The 18,764-nt window shown below is 32.7% G+C and overlaps 1 protein-coding gene across 4 annotated transcripts in view; it reads left to right on the top strand.

The window, feature by feature from the left end:
• The window catches only part of AFF1 (ALF transcription elongation factor 1), a 177,339-nt gene that overhangs the window by 147,564 nt on the left and 11,011 nt on the right, over nucleotides 1–18,764 (top strand). For all 4 annotated transcript variants that reach the window (XM_074274922.1, XM_074274925.1, XM_074274924.1 and 1 more), the window contains 5 exons: nucleotides 2,751–3,677; nucleotides 5,381–5,478; nucleotides 7,742–7,970; nucleotides 14,957–15,039; nucleotides 15,133–15,193. In XM_074274922.1, the coding sequence (XP_074131023.1) occupies nucleotides 2,751–3,677; nucleotides 5,381–5,478; nucleotides 7,742–7,970; nucleotides 14,957–15,039; nucleotides 15,133–15,193 (1,398 nt within the window). The remainder of the gene's footprint in view (nucleotides 1–2,750; nucleotides 3,678–5,380; nucleotides 5,479–7,741; nucleotides 7,971–14,956; nucleotides 15,040–15,132; nucleotides 15,194–18,764) is intronic.

The following is an 18,764-nucleotide window of genomic DNA, read 5'->3' as shown; positions in this document are numbered from 1 at the left end:
TCCATTTTTTTTTTTCAATAAAGTATTAGTTTTTAATACTTCTATACCTCTGAAATTATAAAATTAGAGAAAAACCTGTTTTATTAGTTATCATGAGCAAGATAGTTGTTTGAATAGTTATTGATGTTAACTTCTATGAGCAAATCAAACCTTTTGGACTAAAATTTGGATCAAGAATGACATGGTGGGCAGCGAGAGTCAGGAAGATCTGAATTCAGATTTGGCCTCCAATACTTAACACTTTCTAATTTAATCCCTAGGGTCAGCTAGATGGCTCAATGAATAGAGTACTGGCCCTGGAATCAGGAGGACCTGATTCCAAATCCTGTCTTAGATACGTAACATTTATTAGTTATGTGACTTTGGGCAAGTCACAACTTCAATTGCTTTGCAAAATAAAAAAAAAGCATGGAAAATAATTTAATGCCATATATTAAAATATCAGGCATAAAATGAATTTTTTTTCCCATGGCATTTCTGCCTCTTAATATGAAGGCTAGTACCTTTAAAAGTAGGTTCTTAATCCAAAATATTTGGCAATATCTTGAATGTTTCAAGAAAACTTTTGCCTCAGGCAGTTAGGTGTCATATTGTCAAGAATGTTCAACTTGGTCCACATATCCGATCTCAGACATTTATTACTTGTGTGACCCCAGGCATTTTTCTCCTTTATAAAATGGAGAGTACAACACCTACCTTATTGTGATGTTATAATTATCAGCTGAGATAACATAGGTAAAGCACTTTATAAATCTTAAACTGTTATTGTCATTGTCATTAAAATATTATTTCCCTAGTTTGAATGAAGTTAGAAACTGAGCTTATTAGTAGTAAATTCCCTGAATTAACTAAATGATTTTAAGCTCTTTAATTTTTAATGCTTTCTAGCTTGTTATTTTTGATATTTGTTGTGTTTAATTTGTGATTTAGTCTTTGTTGATAAAGCTGTTAGAGAAATAAATTTTCATGAAAAATTTTGGTATGTTCATTTGCTATTATCATTTTATTTGACTTTTGTATAAAGTTTCCTCTTTTGACCATTTCTTTAGTATATAGCCACTAATTACCTTTGTATTCTTTAAAGTCCATTACCAAATACAGTTTTATTATATTAAGATCTGCAAATAATGTTAGTTATTGCTGCCTTTCTTTAGTAAGACCTTTATGACTTAATTCTTAGTCAGTTTTCTTAAATGAGTTATACATAACTGAGACATAACTGAATTCCTTTCTAATTCTACTTAGTAATCAATAGAGATCTATTATCTCTTAAACCTAGCTGGCTTGGAAACTAGTGAATGTAGGTAGATATGTGTATACTAACCAATCATAAAGTATGACTTCAGAGAGAAAAGTACTGCCAGTCTGAGAAGTAGTCTAGGGATGGAGTGGGCTTTTTAGATGAAAAAATTTCTATGGCATGTTAGAGTAAATCCTGTGAGAATGAGTCACCATTGTAGCCTGGAGAGGGATAAAGAGTCACAGTCTTAATGAAGTGGATTTATATTTACAAAAATGTAAAATGCCCAGATTACCAGAACAGGGAAATTGAGTATTTCCCATATTTTCAAAAAAATTCAATGAAAATTATATTGAGATTTATATTTGGTCTTTTTTTTCCATTTCTTTTTTGCATTTAAAAAGACTAATTTTTCTTTCATTTCTGAATTAAAAAAAAAAAAATTCCAAAAAAACAAAAACAAAAATTAATTGCTGCCAAGAATATTTCAGTATTTATGGGAAGTTTCTGTCTTTCAGTATATATCTTGTAGCTGCTGTAAAAAGTATAAACAGTTTCGTTATTTTTGTCTCATAATTCCATATTATAGAATGACTGCAATACCTCACTGCTCCATTCATTTTTTATGTTTTTTTAAGAGCATAAAATTTATTAGTTCTGAGAAAAAAGAGCAAACAAATGTATCCATTCCCATACTCTAAAATATAATGTAACTCAGGTTCAAATTAACTAAGCATCATGGAATCATACATAGACAATATTACTTTGCTGAACAAATGAAGAATAGTATAACATCAAATATTAATTCTAATGTGTTTGCATTCTATTCATGTTCCCATGATCTACTTTTTTCTTTCTTAAGCAGAACAAATTGGGTATTTGATCATTTCTGCCCTGTAACATCGTTTTAGAGTCAGTTTGGTACTGACTAGAGGAGGAGCTAGAGGAGCACTAGATTCAAGTCCTGATTCTAATAGAAACTTCCCATAGGAAGTTATGAAACTTCTTATAGTTGTTGGCAACTTGAAGACTCTTTAAGTATCAGAGGTGCTGACTTGCTTTCATTATTTCCTCACCAAGAATTCCCAATACAAATGTTATCACAGATCCATACTTTATCCCCTAATATAACTTGCAGTCTGGTCATGTGACACCCCCTGCTTTTTTTGTTATTTTTAATGCCCATTTTAAAAAATTATTTTCCCCTAGAATTTTATTTTGTCATTTCTTTTATTTAGTTCTGTTAACTATCTCTGTTACAAATGTGTTTCCAGATAATACATAAAATTACCATTTATTCTCTTTAGTATTTAATACAACAAAAGAATCCACAGATATTTTTGGTGAATTAAAAGGAAAATAGAGGAATTCAAATAAATAGGGTTTCCATGATCCAGACATATGAGAATAACCCCTGGAATAAATGAAAGTTTGATTTTTTTTTTCTTTTTTTCCATGGAAGTGATTGCTAGTAGTGATAATTTGATACTTTTCTCTTTTTTACCTTTAGCCTGACCCACCCACAGCAAATAAATGGCAACTGGACAACTGGCTCACCAAAGTTACTCAACCACCTGCATCAACAGAGAACCTCAATGAAACAGGGCCCCAGCACCAGGAAGTCCACGGACAAAGCAGCAGTAGCACTAGTGGTCATGATCATACTGTCTCCAATGAGCCCCACCCTACTAATTCCAGTAAAGCCCCCAGGTCTACTCCTGAAGTTTCCCATCCTGGCAAGAGAAACTATTCAAAGTCTGTTATACAACAAGGCACTGGAAGACCCCCACATTGGCATACAGCTGATTCAAAGCAACCGAAAAGGGCTGTAAAAGCTTCCATCCAGGAAGATTTTCAGGATAACTTGAAGGTAGAAAGTGAACCAGTCTCTGCACATGGGTCAAAAGACCAGTCTTCCAAAGATAAACCCAAAGTCAAAACGAAAGGGAGACCTAGATCTTGTGGAGATAGGCAAGAGAAATTCAAGTCTTTGTCAGTTTCCTGTGAAAAGAAGAAGCACAAAAATTCTCACCCAGTGCCTGTGAAACCACCCTTGGACCCTGAACCCACAAAAAGCAATATGGATGATCAGAGACTGGAACATTTCCCTGTCAGTCCCCAGATTCAGAACCAGGGTGCCACTCATGGCAGTAGCAACAAAAATAGTGGTTGTAAAGCAGCTTTGATTGTTCAGGAGGAACTTGTTGGGAGTAAGGTCCTATTGCCTTTCAGAGACACAAAGTCACTCAGGGATACCCCTCTCCTACAAAGCCTAGTGGTGAAGATAGACTTATCCCTCCTTTCTCAAGTCCCCAAGACGTCTGGAAAGGGGTGCCAGCCAAAGAAAATGGAATACAAACAACTCCCAACTGGAAATAAACAGGAGTCAGAGAGTAGAAACACAGAGAAATCAAACAAATTGATCACAAAGAGAAAGGTAAGGAAAAAATTTACTAAGGCATTATGTCCAGGTTATTGTTCTTTTTCCTTTTATTAGTTTTGTTCTTATTTGTGTGATATATCCAGAAAACTTGGTAATATCCCTTTGCTTATATTGTACCACTATATAGTATACTCAAATGAACTATATTTTAATATATGAGTGTAATAATAGAGCTCCCCCTTCACTATGGGGCCTACCAAACAGTTCTAGCCACAAGAAGGTAAATAACAAGTTTGTTGGCTTGGCCTTCCTAGGATATTTGGTATATTTCCTTATTAGGAGTGTTTTTATTTTTGTCATTTTTGGGGGGAATGTGTTGTATCTATTTTTATATGACTGCTGTGGGTAGATAGACTTCCAATTCCATTTAGTAACTATTTTTAATGAAATTTCTTTTTTTTTTTTATGTCTTCTTGCTGAATTTTGTAGGTACACAAGTGCTAATTATGCTGATTTATTTTGCATCCTACAACTATGCTGAAGTTATCCTTTGTTTATTTTATTATTATTATTATTATTATTATTATTATTTTATTTCTTTAAGGTTCTCTAAGAAAACCTTAGTTTGATAGTTTGGTTTTCTTTTTGCCTGTTTATTCTGTCTATCTGTTAGTATAGGTAACTTAACATTCAGAAATATTAATTTATTCCACATAACCAGCTTTTTTTGCATGGGAAGGACTAGAGATTTTGGCGTAGCGTTTTTATAGTTCTGGCAGTTGATAATATAGGAACCAGTCTATCCAATGCAACCTGCTTTCTTCTTCTTTTTCCTTGTTATTGGGGAAAGAATCTGTAATTACAGAGGATGGTAGTCTTTCTCAACAAAAGAAAGGGATCCTAATATGCATCCCCAGCAAAATTTCTTTGAGTCATTTTGTGTGAATGGTTTTTTCAGTGATTACTTATAAAACTGTTAGACTTTTAAAATTCTTTTTTGCTTCTGGATTCATTGGGAATTGGCTTATATCAGGTGCATGCTGTAGGAGTGCAACTTAAAGGATTTTTTGAGTGTGCGTGGGGATTGATGACAAAATGTAGTCACATTGATCATGTGACCTGAAACATTTCTCTTATCCTGCTAATTTGAGAAGTGGATTATTTTCTTTTCCATCTTAACTTTTGAGAGAAAATTTCAAAATTTTAAGGAAGGCTGACTTGATGATGCCCTAAGATATTTCACCTGAGGTAATCAAAAGTTGAAAGATCTGAGTTGTGGTATGGTTTCCACTTCTTTGTCATGTAAAGAAGTTTACATGAGTAAACTTAAGAGTTTCAATGCTGGTATGAGGAAATTGGTAGTAGTAGGGATGAGAATATTCAAATTTTATGTCATTACTTTCAAATCTTAGCTGGATAAAAAAGAAGGTAAAAAAGTTTTTATGGGATCTTTGGCTAGGTGATCCATTTGAATAAATAGATCAAAAATAATTTTTAAAGAGCTCCACAATAATATACAGAACTTCTCTCTTGCTTAAAAGTTTATTCCCTCAAGCTAGTTAACTAATCATAATCACTGTAAGTCCCTTACTTCAAAGCCTGGGAAAGCTTGATTTCAATTTTTTTCCCTATATATTGATAGTTTAAAAAGAAAAACAAAATCTGAATTGTCAGGTCACATTTTGTACTAGGCATTTTTCATATATTGTTTTACTTGGATGTTTAATTTTGTGAAGTTTCCCTTAATTCACTTACAGAGTGAAGCAGAAAGAGACTTTGATAGCAAGAAAATCAAACTGGAGAAAGAAACCAAATTCTCGTCATCATATGCTCACAAAGACTCTAATAAACAAAGGTGAGTATAAAGATGAGCACACTAGAGAATGAAATGATCCCATTATTTTATAATGGCTTCCATTTTTTTCAATTCTGCAAACCTAAAACTGGTCACCTTAGCCTCATCTTTTAAATTTCTAAGTTATATTATTTTTTGTTGACACACAATCCTCTCCAACAGACATCTCATCAAACTTAGACAATATATCCCCTGAAAACGTTAGTTGTTCTTAGAGCTCAATTTTAATGAGACTTAAGCCTACAACAATTTATGAAAATATATTTGTTTGAAATTATGCAATAATACTCATTAAAATATACTGAATGTGATTCACTTTGGATGTACATATATACACAAACATTGCTTTTGCTTGATATATTATTTTGTTTCTGAGGATTATTTTCATGCAAATTAACAAGTTTACATTGCTGTAAATTTGGGAATATCAGAAATAAAATAAATTCTCTTTTATAGAAATGAAAATATATGTATCTTGGAAATTATCCTTTTATCATATAAATTCTATATGTAATATTTTCCTTTTTTCTAGTATTACACATTTTAAAAATTATTGAATGCATATTCTGTTCTCTTTTTTATTCCTATTGCTACTCTTTAGGCCTTATTACCTTTTATTTGAACTGTTAAATTAAGGAATTAATGAGCCTGCCTTCTAATCTCTTTTGTAAAATTGTTTCAGAATAATCTTCCTAAAATACAATATATATTGTAAGTATTCTTTTGAAAGTGCCATGGTGTTTAAGATATTTATGATGGGAAGGGGATTTTTAGGCTGGGAGATGATTTGGGAAGATAACTGCAATAGGTAAGGCATGAAGTTATCAAAAGCCTGAGTTAGTGTGCTGATAGTGGAAGAGGGGGCAGATTAGAGAGATTTGGGTTTTGTTAGGACTTGGTAAGTAAGTAAATATGAGGAGAGGGAGTAGTCATCAAGGATGCCAAGATTTCTAGCCTAGTTTGATATTAAAAAAAAAAAAAAAAAGTTTTGGATGCCAGTATTTTAATACAGAAGTAAGGAAAAGGAGCTAATTTGGTAGAAACTTTTTTGGGAATTTGTTGTGTTTGAGGTACAGGTTGGAAGATATCCAGAAAGAAATGTCCAAAACACTAAATCTAAGATTGGCTTTTGTTTAGAACTATGTAGTTAAAGTATCCCTTTTAGGTAATGACAACAAAAAATGATATTGTTTTATTTTTACCAGTATAAAATTTGAAGGAAGATGTTGATTTTTAAAAAATATTAACACAGCTAAGTAACTTATGTGAAGCTATATTTCACCCATACATTTCATTTATACAATTCTGCTAATTATCAGAAACTCCAACGAGATAAGAATCATACTCCATACTTCCTCTTATTTTATGGGTCATAAGGAAGAAATTGGGGACAGAGGAAATGAAATCAGTGACTAAGTTCACTGCATAATAGATTTTATGCTTCTCTATAAGCTTCTGTTGTTACCAAGTGGTAATCTAACCTTTTTTTAAATATTGAAGTATTTCAACTTTTTGCTTTTAGTCAAGTATTCCTTCCCTCTCTCCTTTTCTACTCTCTCTTTTCCTTTTTCCTCCTCCTCTCACTTCCCCCCTTCTCCTATTTCCTTTGGTGATTTTAATTACACTGTTACTCTTGTTCTTTCTATTATTTCCATTGTTTTAGAAACTGCATATTGCTGTCTTGTCTCTGCTTACGTCAATCTCCATCAGTTCATATGCCTTCTCATGTTTCTCTGAATTCTTTATATTTGTCCTTTCCAGATAGTTATAGTAATATTCCCTTAAATTTCTTTTCTGCATTTTGTTTAGCTATTTCCTGCTCAGTGAGTGTCTCCTTGCTTCCAAGATCTTTGTCACAACAAAAAGTCATCATGCTTTAAATAATTTTGATGTACATGGGATCCTTTAAAACTGATTTTAACCTAATTGCTCCATAAGAGACGTGAGATCTCTTTGAGTAAAAGGGTCATTTTTTTTTTTTAAAAAAAGCTTAATTCTAATTTGTTCTAGAATGAGATTATCTAGGGTTACAAAAATTCCCTGAGATTTTCTGTTTCTCTTAGTAGATTCCTTTCTGCCTTCATTTATGTGTCTAGAGCACATACAATACAATCTTACAGGAAGTTTTTCCTCATTCTTTTCCACCTTTTTTAATTGAATAGTTATTTTGATTATAGCAACTTTTTCTTAATTTAAGCATAAATAGCTGGTCCAGCAGTTGATATTATAGACAGATTTAGTTTAGTGTGGTATTCTTCTCCAGATTGAAGCCCTCCTCAGACTTCGTGAAGAAAGAGCTACCGCCAATACCACCTGAGTCTCCTTCCCACAAAGCAGCCAAGAATGTACAGAAAAGACCAAGGAATGAAACCTCCCCCTGTGCTCAGGGGCATTCTAAAAGTACTAGCACCACTAAAGATAGCCATAAAGAATCTTCTTCTAAACATAAGAGAGAGGAAGGAAAGTCTTCTGGAAATTCTTCAAGTAATAAAGTGAGTATAGATAATAATGAATTGTTGAAATCCAGATAATACTATATTTTCTTTGAAAAATATATCTTACAGAAAAAGCCTGTATGTGAGTGTATGTTATTGCATATTACTGAACATACACATTTTATTACATACATATCTATTTTAATTTTCCAAATAAGAGAATATAACTGTTAAGAGTTCTCAAATTAAAGTGTAACAACTCAAGTTGTCTGTCACATATCCACATTTTCTGACTGGATTTTTTTTTTTTTTTTTAATTTGAAGACTTCAGATTTGCACTTCAGGCTGGAAAGAGGTATACATTATGTATACTACTTAAAATCACATAGAAGCTATTCTATGTTAATTGGAAAGTAGGTTTTTAGGGATATATTAATTATTCTAGGCTTAACTCTTTAAAAATTGTTATCATTTTGCTTTTACATCATCTATACTTCCTCCAAGAAAGCTATGTTTTAGAATAACATGTCAGCAAAACTAACTAACAAACAAAAAAGTGATGTGATTGTTACATTTCAATAATCTTTGCAAACAAAATTGAGAAGGTGTTTTCGCTTAACTTTTCTTTGGGGAATAAACTGGTTCAATATAATTTTGAAACATTTAGTTTTAACTATTTTATTGCTCTTCTCTCTACTACATTTTATATTTATTGTATATATAGTTTTCCCATTACTTCTTTTTGAATCAGTTCTGTTACATTATTTCTCACAGCATAGAAATATTCCATTATATTCGTGCAATTTTGTAACATTTCCTAATCATTGATAATTACTTTACAGTTTTCTGTTAACATAAAAAGTGCTGCTATATATGGGCCTTTATTTTTATCGCTCATCTCCTTATGTGTATACCTGGCACGGTACTCTCTGCGTCAAAAAATGCTTAAATATTTTAATCACTTTCTTTGCATTATTCCAAATTCTTATTTAGAATGATATGACAATTCCTTTCATATCTTTACCAGCCATATGTCACTATCCCCATCTTTCCACAACTGTTCTCTAAGTTAGGCTATTAATTTTGGTTGTTGTTATTCTTGTCAATTTACTAGGTATAAAATGAATTATCTGGAGTGCTCCCTTAGTGATTTGGAACATTCTTTTTGGTTGTTAATAGTTTGCAATTATTTTTGAGAATTCTTTGCATCCTTTGCTCATATATTTATTGAGGAGTGACTTTATTTATTATATGTCACGAAGATTTTTCTCTCAGTTAATTCCTTCTTTTTTCCCTCAGTTGATTTCTTTTTAAGTGTCAACCTTTTCTCTCCCTCATTTTAAGTATTTTGAACTTCACAGATATCAATTAGAATGATCATTTCCCAATAAACAATGCAGTAGAGAGATGTTCATGGTTATACAAATTTTTGGGGGGGAGAAGAGATCAGTTGGAGTTATAAGTGACTTGCACTAGGTCACACAGCTAGTAAGTGAATTTGAACTCAGCTTCTCTTGCCTATAGGACTAGTCCTCCATCTTCTGCGTTACTTAGCAGCCCTCTGCAAAACTCCTATTATACACTGCTTGCTTTTCTTTTAAAGTATATAATTAATTTAACATGTTACTTTCAAAATTGTCTTTATAAGTCTTAGTTCTTAATCTTGATTGAAATAACTTTTGCAAAGTAAATCTTGAATCTATATTTTTCATTTTCACTATTTTATTGATGCTCTTTTCTTTTTGAAAAACATCACTGTCACTCTTTCCAATAATTTTTCTAATCCCCACAGACTTCTCTTTTATAATCAGTAAGTAGTTTTAGCAAAATAAATCAACACATGTCTGAAAATGTACAGTTCTAGCTACTATTTCTTTCCCGAAAACTAGAGAAATGCTCCCTCTTCAGTCTTTTATAGAATACAATTAGAGTTTACATTTATCTTCTAAAGTCATTTAGTATTGTTTTCCTTCACATTATTGTAATGGTTTTGTTCTCCTAATTTTCCCTATTTTTATAAAAAATCTTGGCAAGTTTCTCTAATCTCTCATCTATTCAACAGTTTTAGAGTGCATAAACCTCATTTTGTTCAGCCATTCTCTATATTCCTTCCAGTTCTCTAATACTACCCATATTTCTGGAAATCTCTCTAATTTTTTTTAATCTACAATTAAGCATGGATACACACAGATATCTATAACAATATGCACATTTGCATAATACATTTTTAATACATACTATTCTTGTTTTTCTACTTGTTTATCTGAAGGTGGATGATATCCACCAACTCATCATTTCCTGTACTATAGCAATATTCCAACCTTAAAATATTTAGTTATTTTAAATAGTATAAAACAGTATTGATTAATATGAGTGACATATTATGTAATTTCTCTACTTTTGTTTAAATCTATTTTATCTTTAACTTCCTGATATCATGGTTACAGATCCTGGTTTTTAAAAAAAATTTAATAAATTCCACTCTTCATCTTTATTATATTTATATGTATCTTTTTTCACCCTCACTTTTAAAACTAATTTAATCTTTGATTTGAATTTGAGTGCTTCTTTGTAATTTTGAGAGTAAAGCAAATTTCCTATGTCCCCAGTACAATATCTGCAATATGCAGAAAATTGCTATATTTTATAAATTGACATAAGGTAAGTAAGTAACAATATCTGAGATTATAAAATTATTTGGATGATCTCTTCATTCTGTACTTTACTTTGAATGATTAAATGTGGTCTGAAAGAAAATGAAATTGCATATTGCTCATTTCATTCACCCACCCAGAGTGAATAAATTTGTAACAGTTTTGTCATTATTATCTTAAACATTTAGCATTTCTATTATTTGTTTTTTCACCTACTCATTCTTCAGGATGTTACTTAGTTTTCATTTAGGTCTGTATCACATGCTCCTGGTTCCTTTATTCATTATGATTTTTGTTTCTTTGTGGTCTTAAGACAATTCCTTTATTGACATTTTTTGTAAAGGATCCATGGAATGCTGAGGGAAAGTATTCTTGAATATTCTCTCTTTAAAATCACCCTATATTAGTCATATCTAATTTTTGAAATAGTATATTCAGCTTCATTTCCCTTTTTATTTTTCTGTTTGATTTGACTAGCTCTGAGAAGGGAATATTTTCATACCATTGATTCTGTTATATGTTATGTCCTGTACTACAGCAATATTTTATATCTTTAAAAGTTAACCATCGGGACATAGCTTTTTATCTCTTTAACATAGTCAGTTTTTCATTATGAGGTTATGATGCCTTTGACAGTAATGTTGGTTCCCAAGGTTAAAATGCCCCACTTTAACAACTGCTCTTGAATCTTTCCCCAAAAATATTAATTCTCAATAGAGGCAGTCAAATTCAGAAGACAGTATTTTGTGACTATAGATCAGAAGACCTGTTACTCTTGTTTGCGTTTTTTTGCTTATCCTTTATTACCCTTCAATCTTTGATCATTTGTCTCTTCTGATCATTCCCAAATAGCCAGTTACTTCCTTCTAGTGCAGGAGTACTTCTTATCTATGAGCTTTAAAAATTGATAAATGAAAGTAATTATTAAAATTATAGCACTAACTTGTACTTAGTTTTCTTTAGAATTATAAAAATGAACTTTATGAAGAAAACATTTTGTTTTGTTTGAAAACATTATTTTAAAAGAGGCTCTTTCATTAGATGCAAGAAACTGGAAACTGAGTGGATGCTCATCAGTTGGAGAATGGCTAAATAAGTTATGGTATATGAATGTTATAGAATATTATTGTTCTATAAGAAACGATCAGGAGGATGATTTTTAGAGAGGCTTGGAAAAACCTATATAAACTTGATGCTAAGTGAAATGAGCAGAACTAGGAGATCATTGTATACAGCAACATCAGTATTATACAACAGTCAATTCTGATGAATGTGATTCTTTCCAACAGTGAGATGATTGATGCTTGTTCCAATGATCTCATGATAAAGAGAACCATTTACACCCAGAGAGAGAGGAGGACTGTAGGAACTGAATGTGGATCACAACATAGCATTTTCACTCTGTTTGATGCTGTGCACTTGCATCTTATTTTCTTGCTCATTTTCTTTCCTTTTTGATCTGATCTTTCTTCTGCAACAAAAGAATTGTATAAATATATTTACACATAAAGGTTTCACTAGAGGGGCTCAAGATATAAAAAAAGGTGTAGTCCTTAATTTTTTGGGAGCTAGTTTTTTAACCCTAATTATCTATAGTGTACAGCTCTCCTAAAAGTGTTAGTGGTAAGGGCCTTGTCTCATCTCTTTTATATGCTACCTCTCAACAATCTTTTGAAGTAGGTGCTATTATCATCCCCATTTTCAAATGAGATAACTGAACTAGCCCAGGGTTACTTAGCTAGTAAGCATTTGAAGAGGGATTTTTGCTAAAGTCTAATAATTTCTACCATATCTGGGTAGCTGCTTCACATCACTGTCCAGGTCAGGCTCTGCTCTTCATAAATTGTACCTTCATGTTCTGTTCTTACCTTTTTGTTATTCCAAAAGGACAGGGAAAACTTGAAAGCCTCTTAGCTACCTTTCCTCTAGAGTTGTACCTGTCATTACCTGGACTGCCTTTTCCTTCTGTCTAAGAAAATTTTTTTCTCTCATACCATACAGTTGCTTTAAAATAAGAATTGAAAGGCAGTGGTGGTTTAGAATTGTTGTCAAAGAAATCTTGGATTCTAATTTTTCCTTAGTGCCCAAATAGTTTTGTAAAACTAAATTATAAAGCAGGTACCATTCTATATTAGTAAAGAGTTTCCTCAGCCAGAATTCCTATACTAATGAAGTCATGGTCTTATTTACCCTTCCCTCCATGCAATGAAGAAACTAAGGTTTTCCCTTTCAAGTATAATATTAATGCATTGTTTCAAAAAGATCCTCACATCCCAACTTTATGTTCTTATCTAACTTTAGCCACATGAAAAGAGGTTTCATTTCATCTGCTTTTAGTACTTTCTACTATTCAGTCAAGTTGGATATTAAATATCCTGTTGAATTCTTGGTTCTTTGAAAGGAGTAATTAAAATTTTCCCCTTTTTATGGAGAGTAAAATTTTTTTTGATGTTGAGGTTTTAATATCGTTTTAAGAATACCATCCATCATTCTCTGTCCTTCAGAATATCATTGCAAATTTTTACAATTTCTTGTTCTTGTTTTTGTTCTGTCCTATTTTTCTTTCAACTTTTGAATTTTTGCATTCTGATTCTTTTTTCTTTTTAAGTAATTTATTCTAGTGAAAAATGTTGTGTTTTCTTCTTAACTTTTAGCTTCTGCTTATATTTTTTCACTGATTATTTTCTGAGCCATTCTGGAGAGATTTGTTTGGCATTTCCTCTACTGTCATATCAAAGAATCTTTCAGAATTTTTTCTATTGCCTTCAGATTTTCCACAGGGAGTTTTAATTTAGATTCATTTTTTGTTTTTGTCCATGAAGATGACTTTTTATTTAAATTTTTTTATTCACTGTCTTCTTGTTCAACTTGAATTTTCCTTTATCAGTCATTCCACTGATTTTTAGATCAGGTGTATGTTGAGACTGGGCTTTTTACTGTGCTTTATTTAATCACCTGAAGATCCAGTGCTATTGCGCTCTTTCCTTTTACTAGAACAAGTAATCACTAGAACTGCACCAGACTTTTGCTCTTTAAAGTTTGTGAAATACTGATTACTTTTCAGCATTCTCAGAGGCCATAGATGATGGATTTCTCCTCTACTCTTCCCATTCCTAGTCTTCTAGGTTTGTTTCATGCTTTCTAAGACTTAATTTTTTTCACATTAAAAAAAATTTTTTTTCACATTGATCTAAGAAGAGTAGGAGCTGGGGAAATAGGGGCAGATGGGACTCTTCCACTTTCACTTAATAAAGTCTTCTGATTTACTATTGTTTTCTTTTATAGCTGTAAACATCCTTGTACTTTAGGCACCTCCCTCCTCATTTTACTTCACCTTGGCCTCCCTATTGCTATGTAAACATCTCTTGTGCCACAGGGCTGCTTTGCTTTCTGAAGTTCAGACTACCCTATGCCAATAGGCTATGGGAGGAGAGAAAGTCCAGAGCAGCAAAAAGATCCAGGGCTCACTTCATAAGAGGGACATCAGTGCCTAACATTGATGACTTCAACAGACCACCGTGTTGGGAGCTAGCCAGAGGATGACTGTAGGAGAGCTGGAGCAGCAAAATAGAAATGCCAGGAATAGAATATATATTTTTTTCGTATCAATCATTCTGAATTTTCCTCAAAATTTAAAAAAACAATTTTTTCATTTATGGAATTTAAAAAAAAAAAAAGCATTTCCATAATGAAGTCAACAAAGCCAGATGATTGCACATGAAATTGCAAATTTACTCAATAACTTGTCGTTTCTTTCAAATATGCAACAAAGTTAACATGTACATTTTTTTTGTTCTCTACCCCCCTTCCTTTTTGCCCTAGAGATGGCTATTATTAGTCACAAATAAGTATATGTATGTAAAATTATTTTCAGCATAGTTCGTTTATCAATTATTTCTCTGGATGCATTATTCCTCATACTTAGCTTGCTCTAGTGTATTTGCCTTATATTTGAGATAGAAGACTTTTAAACTCTCTTTGCTTTTGGTCTTAGCTATCTTCCCAAGATTTCTCCTTTTTTCTTCCTGTTGACACTGCAAAGAATTCTCATCCCTTACATCTTAGCTTCTTAAAATGCAGTTCCTGACCCTATGTGGAATCTTGTAACCTGAATGTGGGACTGTCAAAATTATGATCATATTCATAACTGACTGGAAGAAGATTTTAATAGTAGCTATGCTGATAAATTATATGTTATATCTTTTGGTCTAACAGGAGTGAAAATAATCAATAAATAACCTAGGATTTTTAGTGATCAGAAAAATCAGTTCTTGGATTTAGCCAACTTTATTTGATGCTTAGTTTCATCTTTTTTATTTTTCATTTCTGAAGATTGATTTCAGAACACTGACCTGAAATACTCAATTCTGAACTGCCTTACTTTTCTAGGCATCTCCAGGTGATCTTTTTCCTGTGCCTTCTTTGCCAAATGGTAACTCCAAGCCCCCAAAGCATCAAGTCAAGCTTGAAAAGTAAGAATTTGAGTAGTTTTGGATTTAGTCTCAAAAGTGCATCTAAATCCTGTGGATTTTGTGGACTCATTTTTTTTTTTTTCTCCCTTTCAGACAAGTTGCTGCTTTTCACCTGAAGGAAGCCAAAAAGTTAAAGCACAAGGCAGAGTCAATGGTGAGTGTTCTCTTGCCTCTCTTCTTCTGATCGTTTTCCCCCCCCTGTTTTTAAGGGTTCAGTGCCTTTTAATATTTTTAGCTTAAGTTCTTATGAAAATTATAACCGGTTCCTTTAGACTCCATTTATGCTAGCCTTACATGAGCATTTGTAGAAAGTACACATTTTAGAACTAAATTTTATTCCCTTGTTGAGTTTTCTAAAATGTGCACATATTTCCTTTTGTTATCATATATATATCAGCATCTCCAAAATTTCATTCCTTTTGGTAATCATGGTAGCATATAATCAATAAAGACATTTAAATACCAAGACCTCTCATGGAATCCACACAATGCTTATATGATCTTGGAAGAGTGGGCTTACCTGAGAGTACCAACATGTAATCAAAGAGAATGAATATTATAATGAAAGATGGACCTATTCTGATTAAGGGGTGAGGAAAAATGACTTCGATTGTGTTCTTTACTTCCAAATCATCCCTTTTAGGCAATTGCTTCCTTCTAAAGTAATCCCTTGCTTTAGACAAAGGTTCTGTCATTTTCCTGGACTTGTCTGTGTAGAATACAATGGACTGGAATTCACCATAAATTCTTTGTTAGGTTTTCTATTTAAGAAGCAACAACTCCACCTAGAAGAGATAGTCTAGGTGAGTCAAATTTTGGGGAAAGGTCAGGGATTACTCCAGTAATTTGTCATTTAATAATCATTTAAATTCAAATGTCTGGAAGACTCAGAGTACAAATTCAAATTACTGTGCAAACTGGATCATCACCAAACCACTCTAAAATCTTAGTATAAAGCCAATTCAATTCAACAGGTATCTGTTGTATACTATGTACATGACACAATACAGGAGACTTCACATTCTGAACCACAGAGGATCTAGGCTTATAAGTCATTTTCATCCTAAAAACTACGATTAGTTTCCTGAAGCAGTTTTATTCTAGGAGTGATTTTGGTCACTGTAATGAGCACAAAACAAAACAAAAAGAGCCTCCTTCACCCATAAAAAAGCTATCTTTCAAGTAGCTCAAAATTTAATGGGTAAGACTATACATCAATTATATACAAATCAGGAAAAATTGGAAATAATCAGTAGAGGGAAGGCATAGATAAGAGTATTAGAGAAGACTTTTTGCTTAAGGTAGAATTTGAAGTGAGGCTTAAGGAAAGCCAGGAAGTCAAGATGAGAAGTAAGAAAAATTCAATCATGAGGATAATTAATGAATCAGCATGGAGTCAAAATGGTGTACAATTTCTGGTAAGAAGACGTGATGGGCACTAATGTGCAAATAAAGGGACTGGAATATAAGAGTGATCCAGTTTTTCCTTTCTTTCTTTCTTTTTTTTTTTTTTTTGAATCATTTTTCATTCATGTCCAACTCTTCTTACTCCATTAGAGGCAGAGATACTAAAGTAGTTTGCTATTTTCTTTTCCAAGTGAGGAAATTGAGGCAGATTGGGTCTAGGGTTATACAGCTATTAAAAGTGGCCAGATTTGAATGCAGGAGGATGAGTCTTTCTAACTTGGGACTGGTAGCACTCTATCCACTGTAAGACCTAGCACTTAAAAAACAAATATAGAATTTTATATTTGATCCTGAAGGTAATAAGGAGCTATTAATTTCTTCAATAAGGAGATGACATGGTCAGATTTATGCTTTAGGAAAGATCAGTTTGAAAGGTGAATAGAGGCAGATATCCTGGAGTGGAGGAAACTTACACCAGGTTATGACAATGGCATGAGGTGATGAAGGCCTACATTGGGGGGGTCAGTGTTAGAAGTCAAGAGTTGCTACAAAAGTATAAACATCAAGACTTCATTATGGGGTAGATGTTGGCGGGGGGTGGGAAAGGAGGTAAGGGAATGAAAAGCCATGGTTGTGAATTTGGGTAACTGGGAATATTCCAGTTACCCTTGACAGTTATAGGGAAGCTAGCAAGTGGAGAAGTTGATTATCTTTGGGGAAAGATAATAAGTTCAGTTTTGGACTTGTTGAATTTAACGTTAAACTGGATATTAAGTTTGAGATGTCTATCAATTGGAGATTTGAGACAGGAGGTCAGAAGAATAATGAAGGATGAACAAATCTGAAAATCATTTGCATGATGATAATATTGAATCCATGGGCTGGGTAAGACTACCAAGTGAAATATAAATAATGTGAGAAGACAGCGTTTTAGGGGACACTTTCACTTTTGATATTCCTTTTAAGGAGACTAAGATGAAAGTGGTCAGTATCATAAAAACTCAAGAGTTATGTGAGTATAAAAGGAAAAAAGGGTGATCAGCAATGCCAAAGACTACAGAGAGGTCAAGAAGAATTAGAGATGGGGGGGGGGTAGTTAGATTTGGGATTTAAGAGATAACATTGAAAGTTTTGGTGAGAGCAATGATAAAATCAAAAGATAGATTTTAGAGAGTTGAGAGTAAAATGCTAGGGGGCACCTAGGTGGCACAGTGGTTAGAGCACCAGCCCTGAATTCAGGAGGACCTGAGTTCAAATGTGGTCTCAGACACTTAAGCACTTCCTAGCTGTGTGACCCTGGGCAAGTCACCTAATCCCAGCGGGGGGGGGGGGGGGGGGAAGAGAGAGAGAGGCAATGATTTGTGGATGAATTTTTTTAAGAGGAATCGTTTAGTCCCAAAAGGGAGCACAGTGGGTGGATAGCTCAGCAAAGAGTTTGTTGAGTATGTTATGAGAATGGTTGTTGAAGAAAATCTGATGGTGTGAGAAGTTCGCCTTGCCAATGAGAATGGTCACCTTATGTGAAGCAAGGGTGAAGTCAGATATTGGAAGAAGGCATCTGAGTGATGTGGAAGACAAAAGAAAATTTAATTTTCCAATGAAATATGAGCCACAGCTCTCAGATGAAAGTGGAATGAAGGAGATAGAGGAGGTTTGATGAGAAATGAAAAGTCATGAAAAAAGCCATTATGGTATGTGGGATTGAATTGTTGACAGTTATGTAAAAGGCTTGCTTTGCTTCAATGAGGTTTGAAATTGAGATTATATTATATAAAGAATTTATTTATTTATTATGTTTATTTAATTATTATATTTATATATTAATTATATTATTATATTTATATTATTTATTTATTTATTATATAAAGAATTATTATGGTGAAGTTCAAGACAAATCCTGAAGAGGAGAATAACTGCATTACACGTATAAGTGAAGATTTTGCTTAAGCAAAAATTCAGTTAAGATTTCTAAAAAGTGTTAAAATTAAAAGATTTAAAATGTGTTTATATGAGAGTACTAGAGGAAAACATTTTGAAAAAAAAATGAGAGTTATGGAGTAAAGAATTGGAAAGGTAATTAACAGTTTGACAGAAGCTATATACAAATCCTTGACCATGCAACACCTTGAAAATCAGAATGGACCTCTTCAAAAATCCGATGACAACATAAGACAAAAACATTAAAACAAAATGAAAGGCTGAAAAAATAAAAGAAAAATGCATGATTTCTCAGTAAAAGCACAAGCAACTTTGAAAACAGATGCATGAGAAAAAAATTTAGAAAGCATTGAATTAACTGAATATTGTGCCTGGGGGAA

The sequence above is a fragment of the Sminthopsis crassicaudata genome, chromosome 6 (assembly GCF_048593235.1).
Source record: "Sminthopsis crassicaudata isolate SCR6 chromosome 6, ASM4859323v1, whole genome shotgun sequence".
Classification (NCBI taxonomy): domain Eukaryota; kingdom Metazoa; phylum Chordata; class Mammalia; order Dasyuromorphia; family Dasyuridae; genus Sminthopsis; species Sminthopsis crassicaudata.
The sequence above is the reverse complement of the archived record's forward strand: the minus strand, read 5'-3'. Positions and strand labels throughout refer to the sequence as shown.